Source organism: Thermobia domestica, chromosome 1 (genome assembly GCF_964235325.1).
Source record: "Thermobia domestica chromosome 1, izTheDome1.hap1.1, whole genome shotgun sequence".
NCBI classification, from domain to species: Eukaryota; Metazoa; Arthropoda; class Insecta; order Zygentoma; family Lepismatidae; genus Thermobia; species Thermobia domestica.
Window position 1 is genome coordinate 187,010,927 of NC_137454.1, and position 15,540 is coordinate 187,026,466.

Here is a 15,540-nt window from a genome sequence, read left to right on the forward strand (position 1 = left end):
GGGAAGTTTCAGTTAGCCTAATAAAGGTTAATTAAAGTGCTCTCAACAATAAATAAGAGAGCATACGCTGGCTCACTGGTAAAGCGCTCACCTCTGGTGTTGGAGGTTTCTGGTTAGGTGTGGGTTTGTATTGGGAAACATCGAATCCGTGGCTTACTCGGGGTTTTCATGTTTCCTCCCACATTCCCCTTCTACTAACCCTTACATTAATCATCTGTACCCTTTAGGTTAAAGGACATAGCGCTCAGATGTTGAATTAAAGATTAGATTTAATTTTCATTTTAAAACTGATCATTAAAAAAAGCATAGCTTATATCTCTAGATTATTAATTCATTTGGTCTTTGGGCAAAGTTTTGATTTTTTTTTTTTTTTTACATTTTCTGAACGAAATACTCTTAGGAAAAAAATAATAAAAGGAAAGATGGAAACGCTATTCTGGTGACTGTAAAACAGCCTTAAAATTAATAATGATGATATCTCAGTTTAGGTATAGAGCCAAATGAACTAGATGGATAAAAGATGTGGCGAACTTATTAACTTTTACTGTAGTAATTTTGTCGAATTATATCGACCTTTTTATGAAACCAAGGAAACTCGGTAAAGAATAAAGAATGCGTAGAAAAACCTTGAGAAGTTGAAAGTAGACCCTTGTTTGGCGTTGCTTGTCTAGTAATGGTGTTGAAAGTTTGACGTGTGTGAGGGGAGAGAGATTTTCAATACAGAAATGATCAAGATGCTGTTGCAAGGTAAGGAGAAAGAGAGAAAACGTGTTGTTAACTTGTAGATAAACACAATGGCTGTTGATGCAAGGAGATAAGGAAATTTTGGTTTCATCATTGCGAGGAGTAAGGAAATGTTGAGGAAACCGATAGAAGCTTAACGCCGGAGTTTAGACAACGCTGCCTGTCTTGTTCTATTCAATTATCACCTCCCAAGTGGACAGCTTCATAAAGTTATGAAGAGCTCCTTACCTTTGTCTGATACGCTTCCAAGAAGATACGATATTTTTCAGCTCTGGCATTTCTGCTGGAAACGTGCCAACTATCCAACTACATGAGCTTAAAAACCAGACGTTTACAGTCCATGGTGTACAGTACAATCGTGATACAGGTTTGCGTGATTTTATACCATTGTCATATTCTCTTTATACTTTTTAAAAGGTCAAGCAGAGATAGGGTTTTTTGGATTGTTTTCATTGGGAATCAGAATCTTATCATTTTAAAGGTGAACATAGTATGTAATGTCATAGCTTAAGAAAGTCGAAAATTCATCTCAAAATCCTCGGTTGAATTCAAGAGCAAAATCCTCCCCTGAATTCAAGGACTAAATCAGTCTTTGAATTAAGAAACAAAACCTTTCCTTGAGTTCAACAACAAAACCCTCCGTTGATTTCAAAAATAAAAGTTTCCACTGAATTCTGAAACAAAATCCGAAGTTGAACTCAGAAATAGTTTCCGTTGAATTCAGAAACAAAATCTGAAATTGAATTCAGAAATAAAAGTTTCCGTTGAATTCAGAAATAAAAGTTTTCATTAAATTCAGAAACAAAAACAAATTGAATTCAGAAACAAAATATTCCGTTGAAATCATGAACAAATGCCGACATCGAATTCTATCCGGTTCCATTCCAATTCAGTCAGGATTATCACCTGCGATGATATCACACTAACATTCGACATAGGAACCATTGCGGTCCAAACATGAATTCCAACGTAACAGCAAATCATCCATGTATTTTTCAAAGAAATGTCACTCCACGTTTAGTGACCAGGTAACTGTAGCCCGTTGTGACTCTTCCGATGTATCGAAACTAGTGCTCTCAACGGGTCGTGTCGGGTCGGGTTGAAGACCGACCCGACGCGACCCGTGACCCGAATTGACTGACCCGACCCGATGACCCGACCCGACACGACTGACCCGAACCGTGATCCGACCTCATTGACCTGACCCAACAACCCGACCCGAGCTGACCCGATTGACCCGACACGAATAACCCGACCCGAGTTGACCCGATCCGTAACCCGATCCGAGTCGGGTCGGGTCGGGTCGGGTCAACCCGATCCGTTTGAGAGCACTATGGTCACGACACTGGGTGAACGCCAAAATGCACTCCCATTGGAAATTAAACCCGAACCACGTGTACCGAAGTTTTACACGTTAATCACTAGCTAGATCAAGCGGGGATTTGTATATGCATCTTAATGAATATTTGGCACTTTTGAGGTTTGGTTATTTCTTTTTATAACTGATACCAATGTCCGGCGTGGGAGAAGTTTATTTTTTTTCTTGCTTTAGTTCTATGTGACGAAATTCTCACCTGCTTGGACGGCAGGGGTCTTCTCGGAAGGCAATAGCAAGAGTCTCTTGGCGGAGACAAAAAGAAATTGCTAAACTACAATGATAAGGGTTGAGGAAACAGGAGAACACCTGTGATTTTTTCCAGGCCTTCAGCTTTCATTCCAAAATAGGTTCTTATGATTCCGGGACCCGTGCCACTTTGATTTTTCATTCTCGGTAATTAAAACGTATTTTACAGTATATATAGTTGCACGTAAGAAGATACATAATATGAATTTTGTAATTTAAAATTTAAAAATACAGTATGATATTTAATTACAAAGTACTAATTTTATTTCATCACTTTCAGCCCAACAAATGAAATTCAATCAATTCGCTCCCTGGGTCTTGGTCATCAATACTGCGTCTTATTCTTTGTCTTGCAGTCAAGTCTTGGTCCTGCATTTCGTAGTTTTGATGGTTTTTCATGCTATACAAGAGCCAAGAATGCTCGCCTCATAGGTACAAATCAAGACCAAGTGTGATTTTGATTATGGTCTTTCATACTATACGTAAAGCAAGAAAATATGCTCATCGCTACTTGGTGATCACCAAAACAAGGCCAAGAGCAAGATCACTATGCAATTCGTCTTGCATATCCAATCTTTATCTTGTTCTTGTATCGATGCCCTTGGGCTTGGTGAAATAAAATGAAATATTCAGTTTAAGGTCCCTCGATTCTGCACCGAGGCTAAGGGATACGGTGACCATGAGAAATGAATGAAATGGTGGAATGAAGAAAATGGGAGGAAACAGAACCCCGAGAAAACCCACTACACGGCGTTTCTCCACCACAAAGCCTACTTAGCACAAGCTGGGATCGAACCATGGACACCATGCACCAGAGATGAATTCTCTACCACTGAGCCACCGCAGCCATGCTTGGGCTTGGTCGTCTATATCCAATCTTTCTTTTAGCCTTGCTTAAACAACTTCTAGTTCAGTTCTAAATCCAGACTCCATATTGGCGTAGATATTAATATTACAGTGGATTGGTAAAATCAATCTTCCACATTTACAAATTAAAGTACACACAAGTATAAATATAAGCATTTACCATAAAAACACTAGCTGCAAGTGTTCAAAATAGATTTATGGCTTTTATAAAATCAATTGAAAATTGCTATTTTTAATTAGGCAGCTAGTGAAAAACAGCAGCTTTCGACTCCAGCCGAGTTTAAGCTCAGTTGACCAAAGTGAGCTGACCCGACAACCCGACCCGACAACCCGACCCGAGCTGACCCGATTGACCCGACCCGACAACCCGACCCGAGCTGACCCGATTGACCCGACCCGACCCATTTGAGAGCACTAATCGAAACGCCGCCTCTTCTCTGTATTGAAACGAGGTGTTTCTTTAAGGGTACAGACAAATGGTAGTCGGAAGAGGCTAAATCAGTGCTATACGGAGATTGGTCAAGAAGTTTTTATTGAAACTCATGATGTGTTTTGTGTCCGTTGGGCTGCATGTGGTCGTGCGTTATCGTGCAGTAACAACACGGTTTTATTTCTTACTTATGACTCCTTTCAGCCTGTCCATGGTTTGGCAGTACGTGTCGGCAGTAATGCTCGTATCCTTTGCCAGAAATTCAACATGAATAACATCCTGACAGCCCCAAAACAGTAAATATTGTTTTCTTTGCAGATGTCGTGAACTTGAATTTCTTGGTTCAGTGTGACGACGGATGTTATGTTTCCATGCTATGCTCTGGTGTTTTGATTCATGTTAGTGGTATTTGGGATCCATCGCCCGTCATGCTATGACGAAGGAATGATTTTTCTACGTGGGCATATGGTATGCGTGGGCCAGAGAAATGCTCATTCGGTTCTCACTCAGATGTTTTGGCACCAGTGCTTACACAGTTTCCACTTTCCAAAAACCAAACGACTTGGCGCAACACCCCTTTGTGGACCTGAGTAGGTCCAACGCCATTTGTTAGCGACCAGCTGAACTAGCAATGAATGCGTGGTCAGTGTTGTTGCATCGCCCTGTCTCTAACAGGCGTATCAGGAGGTTTCTTCACCTGGTGGCTATCACGACTTTTATTCACATGACTCCCCAGTTTGCCTCACGATCCTGGGTAGACGCTAAAAATTTTGAACCACCGTCCAGGAATTGAACCCGGGACCACGCGGACGTCAGTAACCACTAGAGTATAAAATTTGGATGGACTTATTCTATTGCATCGAAATGCTCCCCATGAAATACATTTTCCTACAAACTTTCTAAAGAAATTTTCTAAAAGTCATGACCTTTGATCAGAAACCGATTTTTTACAAAAAGTTCATAAATAACAGTTCGAGTAATTTCGACATAAAATTTAGACGTCTCTCCTTTAATTAAACAGACGCTTCTCTTAAAATCTAAACTGGTTAAATCCTTTCATTTGCACTCTAAACGAGATTGTGGCACCGAATTTAACGTAAACCGTTAGAACCACATCCAAGTTGAAATTTACAATGAGCTAACAATTCCTTGGTTTACATTGAGGTGTCAACAAAAGTGAGCGCCCTGCAGACGTTCTTAAATAAGATTTTACAAAGTGTAGGCTTAACTAATATCTTTCTTTTATCTTTAAATGAGTTTTCAACAAATTTTCTACCTTCAATATACAAATTATATATATTTAATTTAGAGACCTATCTAGATTGTTTTCTCTTACCCCAACACAGATTTTCGCTAAATTTCACAAATTCGTCATTGACTGACTTATTTTTCTTTCCTATTTTGAAATCTGTGTAATCCTTCTCGCACGTTAGAACAGAAAACAGTTGATTTAATGCATTTCGTTAAATAATTATGCACCCCGAACTGAATTTTTCCATAACTGCATCGAATAACTTTTCACAAAGCCAGTAACTTTTCAAATCTCTGTGTTGTATCCAAATACGAATTTCTTTTCCTTTTCTTTTTTGTAAATCAAATTTTATGAATATCGTTTGAGTTGTCTTTAAATTTAGGAGCTCCTGAAATGAGTTTCACTAGAGACAAATTCCTTTCTTGCATCGGTTTTCATAAAATTAGTTGAAAGTATATTTTTAAAAAAATAAGAAAATATAGCCAATTTCGAGGTATGTTTCTCTTCAGATGTCCCTAAATTAGTTACTCGAAATCGATTTCTCATACGTAAGAAATATATATTAGAAGATAAGGTACTGTAGAAGTTAAGGTACTGCCGAGAAGAGGTTTTCTCTACAAGCTAATGAATAAATCTTCCCGAAACCGAGACTTCAAGTAAATCACCTTCTCGAAGTTTTCCCAAGCCACATGAAAATTATGAGAACCATTTTCAAGGTGAATTTTTAAGTGCGGTAGAAAAGATTTTTTTTCTACCGATACATCGAAGTGTTTAACGCAAAATTAGGTGTAGCTCAATCTCGAATTTTCACAAAATTTCATAGAAATTATTCAAGTTGATTTGAAGATAAAATTGATGCACCCTGGCTTTAATCTTCATAATTGCTTGCGATGGAAAATTCAGTCCGGGTAAAGGGATGGATTTGTCTCTCTTATAAAAGCTAAATATCTTTCCGTAAATATAACTATGTTCATGTAAAATGGCTTGTGCTTTCTCTGAGGATTTCAAGTGGGACGAACTGGTTAAATGGATACAGGATCAAAGATGAAGTGAATTTTCTCAACTTTATAAAAGAATATAAGGTATGGACCACCGCACTAAACTTTCTGCTTCTCATTTCTTATATTGAATCATATTATGCTGTAGTTATTTGCGAATTATGAACAAAATGATAATTGGCACTTTCGAAAAACTATATCGAAGAAAGCATCTCCAAGAGCAAACTACCCCTTGTGAATTTTTTCATGAGAAATTATTCATGCCATATTACATGGTTGTTAAATAAATGCTTATTTATGAAATATGAACAAAATTAGCTAAGTCGGTTTTGAGAAAATCGATCTAAAAAAAAAATAAATTACCTGTTGGGATTTTTTTGAAGATGGAAAATGATTTATATCATATTGTGGATTTATTAATGAAACATAACATGAACAAAATTGCCGGAGTGGTGTTTGAGAAAATCGCTCGGAAAAACACCCATAAGAATAAACTACCTTTTTTTTTAAAGCGAAAAGTTTTATATTGTAGGTTTCTTAATGGAGCATTTATTTATGATATATGAACAAAATTTCCTTAATATTTTTTTTTTTGAGAAAATCACCCGAGAAAAAATCACCCCAAGAGCAAACTACTCCTTTTGAATTTTTAATGGAAATTTATCTGTGCCATATTGTTGCTTTTCTAATGGAGCATTCACCTATGAAATATAAACAAAATTGTCTGAATGATTTTTGGGAAAATCGCCTGAAACAGCTCACTCCCAAGAGTAAATTATTCCTTTTGAATTTTCTGCAGAGAAACTACTTATATAATAATATAGGGTTGTTAATAAAATATTGATTTTGGAAAACAAACAAAATCGTCACTTTTCCATCGTCACTCGAAAGTTAAAAAAAAAGAAAGAAAGAAAAGAAAAAGAAAGAAATACATTCTTCCTTGCTTTTGCTGCATCTCTAATATAGGGCGACCCTGTATGGGTAATTTCGAAACCCAATGTGGTATAGTTTGTATTATGTCGTTTGGTTGAAGTATATGCGATTATATTTTTCTTTAGCTGTTTCTTACGAGTACGTGTTGTTATTAGTTAAACTAGTTATTGTGATCAAGCCGTCGACCCTCTGTACAATTATAGGTTGAAATCGGCCTTAATTAAAAGCTTTAATTCTTCACTTGCCTTAATAATAATATTAATAATAATAATAATAATAATAATAATAATAATAATAATAATAATAATAATAATAATAATAATAATAATAATAATAATAATAATAATAAACAGCAAGGCATCTTCATGTTCAGTATCATTCTTATCGATTTTCAAGTATATCTTCAATCTAAAAATGGTTACGGTTCTTGTATTATTTTTGGAAATACTGTATTTAAATTGTTAACCAGCATATAAGTTGCAATTAAATCGTTACAATACTTTTAAAGTTGCAAATTGCCTGCATGCTAGCGGCATCTGTTGGGTATCAGGCAGGCAAATAGTGCAGGTAGAGATACCAATTAGTTTCACCATGTACTATTAGGAATTTGCTTTACACCCAGACTGACATGTTTTTTATATTATTAATAAGATAGGGAGGCTGAAATGCAATTACAGACTAAAGCGTTACTGACTTCTGCTCAGTTTGCATCTTTCATATGAAATAAAACGAATTCAAGTTTTCAATTTAACGTCCCCCACGATTATGCTCTTTAGGTTAAGAGTGACAATGATTAAGGCAAGTGAATGACTAGGGATGGGCACGAGTCGAGTCAAAGATAATTTTCTCGAGTCGAGTCATGTTTTAAGGTCGAGTTTCGAGTCGAGTCGAGTTTGATAAACGGCTTGCTCGTTCAGCTCGTTTCAACTCGTTTTGAAATCATGACCTGAATAGACTGGAAAGCGAAAGCCATGTAAGCATTAATGTGGATTACTTTTAATGTTGCTCACGAGAATGGACATTTCTCGCGTCTCGTCTCGTCTCAATAACGAGAAAACAGTAGATTTTTATAAGAGACATTCTCAAATGTCATAAGCACCAATATAAGTAGCCCCCTACATATTGTAGTTCTTGCAATCAAGACTAAGACTTACACGGTTGAATTTTTGAGCCCAAGCAGAAGCTCAATCGGGGCAGTGATGTTAACTGACTCGGCTCGGTTCAACTAAGAGAACTGCTCGATCCGGCTCGGTTGGAATGATCCATCGGCTCGGCTCAATTGGGCTGATAGCTTAAGCCGGTTTGGTTGGGATGAGCCATCGACTCGGCTCTATTGAGCGATGGCTCGAGCCGACTCGCTTGGGATGAGCCACCAACTTGGCTCAAGTGATGAGTCAACAGCTGGAGTCGACTCGCTTGAGGTGAGCTATCGCATGACATATTAACGTTTTTTCTGAGCTTGACTCTGTGGTGAAGAAGTCGTAAGCCGGCCCATCTAATCCAACTGCACCATTAGAGTCTGCACAGATGATTCAATATGAGTTTACTTGTTCGCTAGAAGTCAGATGTCGCTTTCATTGAAGTGGTTGTATGTCTGGCTCAATGGATCTTCTTGTATCTGTGCCCTCGTTTAAATAACTTCTTGCTTCGGCTGTGAAGAAGACTATTACGAAACTAAGTCCTTGTACAGTCAGGTGTAAATTTCCAACTCGATAAATTTCTTGTAAGTTATCTTGAAGAATTAATAGATAGAAACAGTGATTAGTAGTTTTCGTTGGTTCAGGTGGATGGGGCCATGAGTCCCTAGCCCCTCCTTTGAGTATAACTTTAGTACTGTAAATCGTCTCCTTAACTTTGAGAGCTTTTTGCGCATACAGAAAATCAATCGAAAAAGAATAACAAATTTGCTTCTACAGTTTGTTGAAACCGAGACAAGCAAACTTGTCAAGAATAGAGCCGGGACAACACATAGAAGGCAAGTATATTCGCCATTTGGTAGGGAAGAGAAAGCAAAAAAAAAAAAAAAAAAAAGTTCCTAGTTAAAAGTTCCTTAACGTAACAATTAATTTTCAGTTTAGACCTATATATAATACTCAATTACAGATACAAACGCATATTTAGGTAACAAATGCATTCAGTCAATTCAATAATAATAGAAAAACCTATAGGAGAGACTCGATAGATCTTAGATTTAACTGTTTGTCACTCATCTGCTAACAAAAATGCTTCATGCAGCAATAGTGATAATGTTAGAATAGCGGCATTCAACATTTGACGTCTACATAATGTGAAACAAAAGTCGAGTTTGTTCGTTCTATGGTCATTATTTTCTATTTATGACAGACCTCTTGTAGGATAGAAGAGATCCAAAACTGGGTAGGGGGAAAAGGAAGGGGAAGATATTTTTGACAATTGTCCGTCCTCGGATTTTCTCCCTAGAAAGATAGCTTCAAGGAGTAAAATATAGGCCCTATATAGTTCATTGAACTCACTGAAAAAAAAACCTGTGTGCTTCACAACATTTTTTAGTATATTTTTCCTACACTACAGAAAATCTGTAGACCATACTAAAAAAAAAAAAATCTGGTTTTCCGTATTGGGACGAAAAATCTCTAGATCTATGGATAAATATGTAGATCTGGCAAACAGCGGTAATATATTTTATCTGTGTCCCTGAATCTTTTGACGAGCACTGTTATACGCAGCTGGGAGGGGGGAAAACTATTTCTCTGGAGACTGGTTGTGTTTTACAACGTGCTGTTTGGAACAATGTCTTTGCTGATGTGTTTCGTATTTTGTAAATCTACCATCGGTAATTCGGACAACATTCTTTTTCATTTTTGCTTCTTGTACTTAGTTTGAATCGGTAAACCCTCCAAACTTCTAGGCAGAGGGGGGATTGGACCACAAATATTCAAGAGAAAGATGCAGAAAGAAAATACTCATAAGCTTGTCTAAGTAGCTGCCTAGATGATTTGAAAGGAAATGAAATGAAATGTTTAAGTTTTACGTTCCATGATTATGCCAACGAGGCTAAAGGAGCTGGTGATAATGAGAAGTAAAGAAAGTGGGAGGAAACGGGATAACTCCGAGAAAACACACGCACACAGTGTTTGTCCACCACAAAGTTCACTTGATTCGAGCTGGAATCGAACCAAAGACTCCATGCACTAGAGGTGAACGCTCTATCACTTAGCCACCAGAGCCACCTCGCAGTTTGTTCAAAGGACGCGCATATATTTTTCTGGTAATAATACGTAGCGTTTGCCAAGAACATTAAATTATTGAATATTTCTATAGATTTTGTGGAATGAGGGAGCTTTCTACTCTTTTTCAGGACTAAAGCTGTAAGATTATCTAGAATAATAATGGGAAAATAATTTTTATAATACGAAAGGACACTAGTGTCTTTCATGTAAGTTTCCCTAATTTTGCCCCGAAAGAGTAGTTACCCTGAGTGATTCTCTGCATCCGCAGTTTTTCGAGGAAGAAACCTTGAAGTTATAAATTAAGTGAAGATCAAAAGCATCACAAATTATAGTTCGGAAATTAGAAGGTAACTTCCAATTGTCTTACGCAAAGAAATCTCTTGTAATAGATTTGTCATGATCTAGATCTATCAGTCTTCTGAATGCTTTTCGGTGAAATTTCAATCAGTGCGTATTGTGGAAGTAGGGAGGGGAGCGCAGAACAACAATCCACATGACATTAGGCCTCTTTAAACAATTAAACATTCTTTTGTTTTAAGTGTATTCTGCTACCTAAGCTATTAGGATAAGGAAGAGTGAATAGTTCGAAGCAGAAAAGGTGCTAGAATTTTCATTGTATCATACTATACTATACTGTTTTCAATCATTACGCAGGAAATTAAGCTGATCCGAGATCTACCAGCTTCTAGGTGAAGAGATGCCAAGGAATGCAGTTCCCTTGGAAATGTACTTTATGTCCTAGGTCAATTAATTTGGTGGGCTCTATAAACGTATGACCCCATGTTCACCATCACCCTCCTCCGGAATATAAACCCGGAACCTTGTGAATGATGTCCTTGCCTCTTAGACTTTACGACTACCGAGATCGGCATTCAACTAACTTTTAGTGTTCAGATACAAACCGCCCATCTTTCGTGTATATGGTGTTATAATAATAATAATAATAATAATAATAATAATAATAATAATAATAATAATAATAATAATAATAATAATAATAATAATAATAAGTTGTAGTAGAAGTAGTATCATTGACAATAATTATACATGCAGGATATTCGTAGACAGTACTTAGAATTACACACAGGATTTGGCTCGTTTCGGCTCGACTTGACTCGAAATCGACCGGAATTCGAGTCGAGTTGGATGAAATTTTTCGAGATGTGTTCTCGAGTTGAGCTCAAAGATGTCTGTTTGAACTCGAACTCGCTCGTGCCCATCCCTATGAATGACGTTGGAAGAGTTGAGTCTTGTTGATTTTGAGTTTAATGTCTTTTTCAGCAGCGATGCTATATGAGACGTGGACCTACTGATTAATATGGAATCCAAACCATATGAGCTCCCACTGGGAATCGAACCCAGGTCTCCCACCCCAAAGGCGCGTACGCTAACCGCTTAGGCACGAAGAAGCACAAATGACGTTGGAAGAATTAGTGGAATGAGAATGTGGGAGAAAACAGGAGTACTCCGAGAAAACGCATTAACACGATCTTGTCCACCTCAGACTTACTTCGTCGGAGATCTAAGTATGGGTCCCACGCACCAGAGGTAAGCACTCTACCACTGATCCACTGTGGCCCCGTTCATTACCATATATTACTGTAGAAATATACACAAATGTTAATCTTCAAATCTATAAGCGGTTACATTTCTTGTACTTTCGAAATATTTAAATTGCTAACGAGCGTTTAAGTTGCAATTAAATCGTTGCGCAATAGTTTTAAAACCGCAAATTGCCTGCACGGTAGCGGCATCTATTGGGCATCAGACAGGCAGAGAGTGCAGGTAGCGACACCTGTTAGTTTCACTGTATACTATTAGGAATTCGCATTACACACAGACTAAAATGTTTTGTATTATTGATAGGATGGGGAGGCTGAAATCCATTACAGACTAAACGACACTATTCTGCTCATTTTGCATCTTTCCTATGAAATGAAATATTTCAGTTTTACGTTTCACGTTTACGTCCTTTAAGGGTGTTCCCTACAGCGAAATTAAACTACAGCTAATTTTAGAGTTTTTTCTATAATATCTTCAAAACAAATAAAAACATCCAAATAGCAGAAACGTAGTGAACTAGACAATACGACTTTGGATGTGATACCTTTACTACAATTCACTTTTCTCCTTTTGGTATGCCGCTATTTACAGAACCCGCAAGAAATGCTAAATATATCTACAGTTGTAAATCGAAAGCAGATAGATGAATTGTGATAACGGAATCACATGCAAAGCATATTGTCTAGTTAACTACGTTTCTACTTTTGGAATATTTTTATTTGCTTTGAAGATATTACAGAAATACTAAAATTAGCGATAGTTTAATTTCGCTGTAGTGAAGACCTTTAAGATAAGAGAGACGGATGATTAAGGCAAGTGCATGATGATGGAATAATTGCTAACATGAGAATGCGGGAGGAAACTGGAGTACCTCGAGAAAACGCACGGACACGGTGTTGTCCAGCACAAACTTACGCGGACGGGGATCGAACTTGGACCCCACGCTCCGTGTGTCTCCCTGCATCGTTCCTATTCTACAACTTGTAATGTTCGTTTGTACTTAATTGCCTTGCGGATCTATTTAATTGATTAATTGAATGGAGTGTTAATGTTGCTTTTCAGCATCAAGACTCTATGAGACGGAACTACTATTTATAGTGAAATCCAAACCACTACCCGGGTTGGTATCTGAGGTAGGTCAAGTCCCACAGGGATCGAAGCCAAGACAACGCGCACAGCCAGTTGGCCACAAAGAGGTTCATATTGAACTGTTTCACAAGCACTTCACATAGACAACCTTTGCTCTGATAGTTATATAACAAAGAAAGAAGAAAAAAGAACTACCTGCGAACTAAAGTTTAACCATCTTACTAGAATGAGCTTTTTTTTCATGTTGTATTGAAAATCGTTGAAAAAGTAATTCCAAAAATTTGGAACTATTTCTGTTGCAAGAAAAAAGTTATGCTTTCGTTGTATGCACATGTAGCGTATTCCGTTGTGTTTGATATTAATTTTTGTTTACAGAATTGTTCGAGTAATATGTGCAGGAAAAATTAAGAGAAAGAAGAAGAAGAAGATGAAGAAGTGGGAGTTGTCTTTTTAAAAGACTCGACTGAAGCTGTGTAGTAAACACGTTTTCGTAACCATAGACGTTATGTAACGAAACTATCGTCAATAGCAGTAAATACTCCATCAGTGACGAGCCCTTTTTTCATTTCATTTCTTTCTTTTCTTTTGCGTATATGTGCGCGTAATTTACCTTCTTCTTCTTCTTCTTCTTCCTCTTCCGATTTTTCCCTCAATTTTCACGGTAACCGTTTACTCTATGTGTTAAGAGAATCAAAAGAAGTAAACACATTTGGTGGTGTGGGTGCGAGAGAAGGGAAGCCATTGAAAGTGAGTTTTTTTTCTCTCTCTGTCTCTCTCACTCGTTAATCCTTCACGCGTATTTCGAACGAAAGCAAAGCGCGATGGATGTTTTCTGTTTGCTTGTTCTTTCGTCGTTGCTCGCTGCGTCGTCCTCGCTTGGCCATTCACCAACAAAACTTCTTCCAAAGAGTTCTTCTCTTGCCGCGTTCTTCGGCATCCAATCAAGAACGGTCCAGGTGGAAGATATTTTTACATACGTATATAACCCTCGCCTTGGGACGCATCTTTGCAACGGAGGAAGAGAGAGCGAGGGGGCAGCAGGGGAAATCTTTTTGCTACAGACGACGACGAAGAAGCGAGAATCAAGTAAGATTAGCAACAAAAAACAAAAGACTTGCCACCGCACAACTGCAATTGGAAGACATCAAAAAGAGACTCTGAGTATTTGTGTTGGTCGGTCTGTCGGTGTCTCTTCTCGACTCTTATTCAGAAGTGATTCTTCTTTCTCCACTACCCAAGTGATCATCGAATCAGTTCTTTTATTATTTATTATTTCTTCTTGGGGAAACAGTTACAACTAAACCAGCCCTATGGCAAGACGACCATCCATCATCCTCAGGGTACTTACATATCTTTTATTATTGTTTTATTAATGTAGTTCGTTAGTTTAGAACTAATCTCCGTTACTTGAAGTGTGTTTCTAGTATAGTGGCTATTTTAAAAAAACTTGCTCGTGGCATATAGTAGTCTTTAGATAATGAAGTCATCTGAAAGTTGTGACATAAAAGCACCATCTCAAACTTTAATCTTTTGTTCAAAATTTAAACTTATTCTGGTGGCTAATATCTAAAAGTCTGAAGCAGCAAGATTTAATTAGTGTTGACTTGGATCACAACCATTAAAAAAAAAAAAAAAAAAAAGAATCAGGCATCAAACATTGAAATTATTTTCAGGTTGTACATAACTCTTATTTCAATGCAGATAAACTAGAATAGAAAATTCTACTAACTTCACACACCTCTAATACTGTAGGATATGACCAAATCCTAGAACTGGTCTAAATTTTAGATGAAGGACTTGTATCCTCAGTCAAGAGTTTTCACACGTTTTGAATCAATGTTGCGAATAAGTTACAAGAATAAAGAAAATGCAAAATGCGTGACCCCTACCCCTTCCTATTTGATTGTGGGGCTAAGTAGATTAACTTTCCTTTCCGTAAGTTTCAGATATAGTAATAATAGCAATGTATGAGCTATGTGAGGTTTATATTGTACATCACTAATCTTCAGAAAAAAAAATTTGTATAGCTTGTAGTGTAATTAGTAATGTAATATCGTGATAGATATACAGGATATCACCGATGAGGTGAGTCTTTAGAGAGCGGATTCTCCATATCGAAAGATTGTTTTAGAGTGTTTACATTAAAAATTTTAAGTACAAAATATCACATTCTTTACGACACAGTTTTAACTGTTTAATTGCCACTTCTATTCCGATCGATTTTTGGTGTATCATTTTCTTAAGATTTTCCTTATGTTTGACATCGATACATGCAATATACTTTTAAATGTACTATTTTTAAAAATCAAACCGCCTAATTTCTAACAACCCTACCTCGAAAACAAATCTTATTTGGATACATATCGATAGATACTCTTCTGCTTATTTTCTTGTGAGACATCATCTGCGTTAATTTACCATGTTAATGTGTAACATTCTGTGATGAAAGATAAACAAGAATTCCTAGTTACTTAATTGTAGTTAAGATAGTAGAACCCCTTACGTGTATACAACCACAAATTCTAAGGTCTTTGTTGGGTTGCCTAACATTCAGGGCGTAGTGTTGTACAGTAATTAAATTTCTAAAATGAGTGGTTGAAATACAGAGGTTGATTCATTTATATTGAGCTAAAGTGAATATGGAACTCATGCGCAACTCATCACGTTGAGATTCCACTAGGCAAGCAACAGTATCTCATTAGCTACACAGTAGGGCAGTGTGGTCGAATGTAGTTTGATGCTGCCGAAAAACAAATTCCGGGAGAAGTTCATTGTGACCCTTTCCGACGCTAAGTTCGCGCCATTGCAACTCGTAGAAATGTGTTACGTGC

The 15,540-nt window shown here is 37.2% G+C and overlaps 1 protein-coding gene across 4 annotated transcripts in view; it reads left to right on the forward strand.

The window, feature by feature from the left end:
• LOC145691975 (uncharacterized protein ZK1073.1) overlaps positions 1-15,540 on the forward strand; it is a 463,195-nt gene that overhangs the window by 196,257 nt on the left and 251,398 nt on the right. Inside the window, exon 1 of one of the 4 annotated variants that reach the window (XM_081767298.1) lies at positions 13,824-14,049. The exons of the other annotated variants lie outside the window; for them this stretch is intronic. Coding sequence (XP_081623424.1) covers positions 14,020-14,049 — 30 coding nt within the window. The 5' untranslated portion in view covers positions 13,824-14,019. Of the gene's footprint in view, positions 1-13,823; positions 14,050-15,540 lie in introns of those variants that run through there. 4 annotated transcript variants of the gene reach the window in all.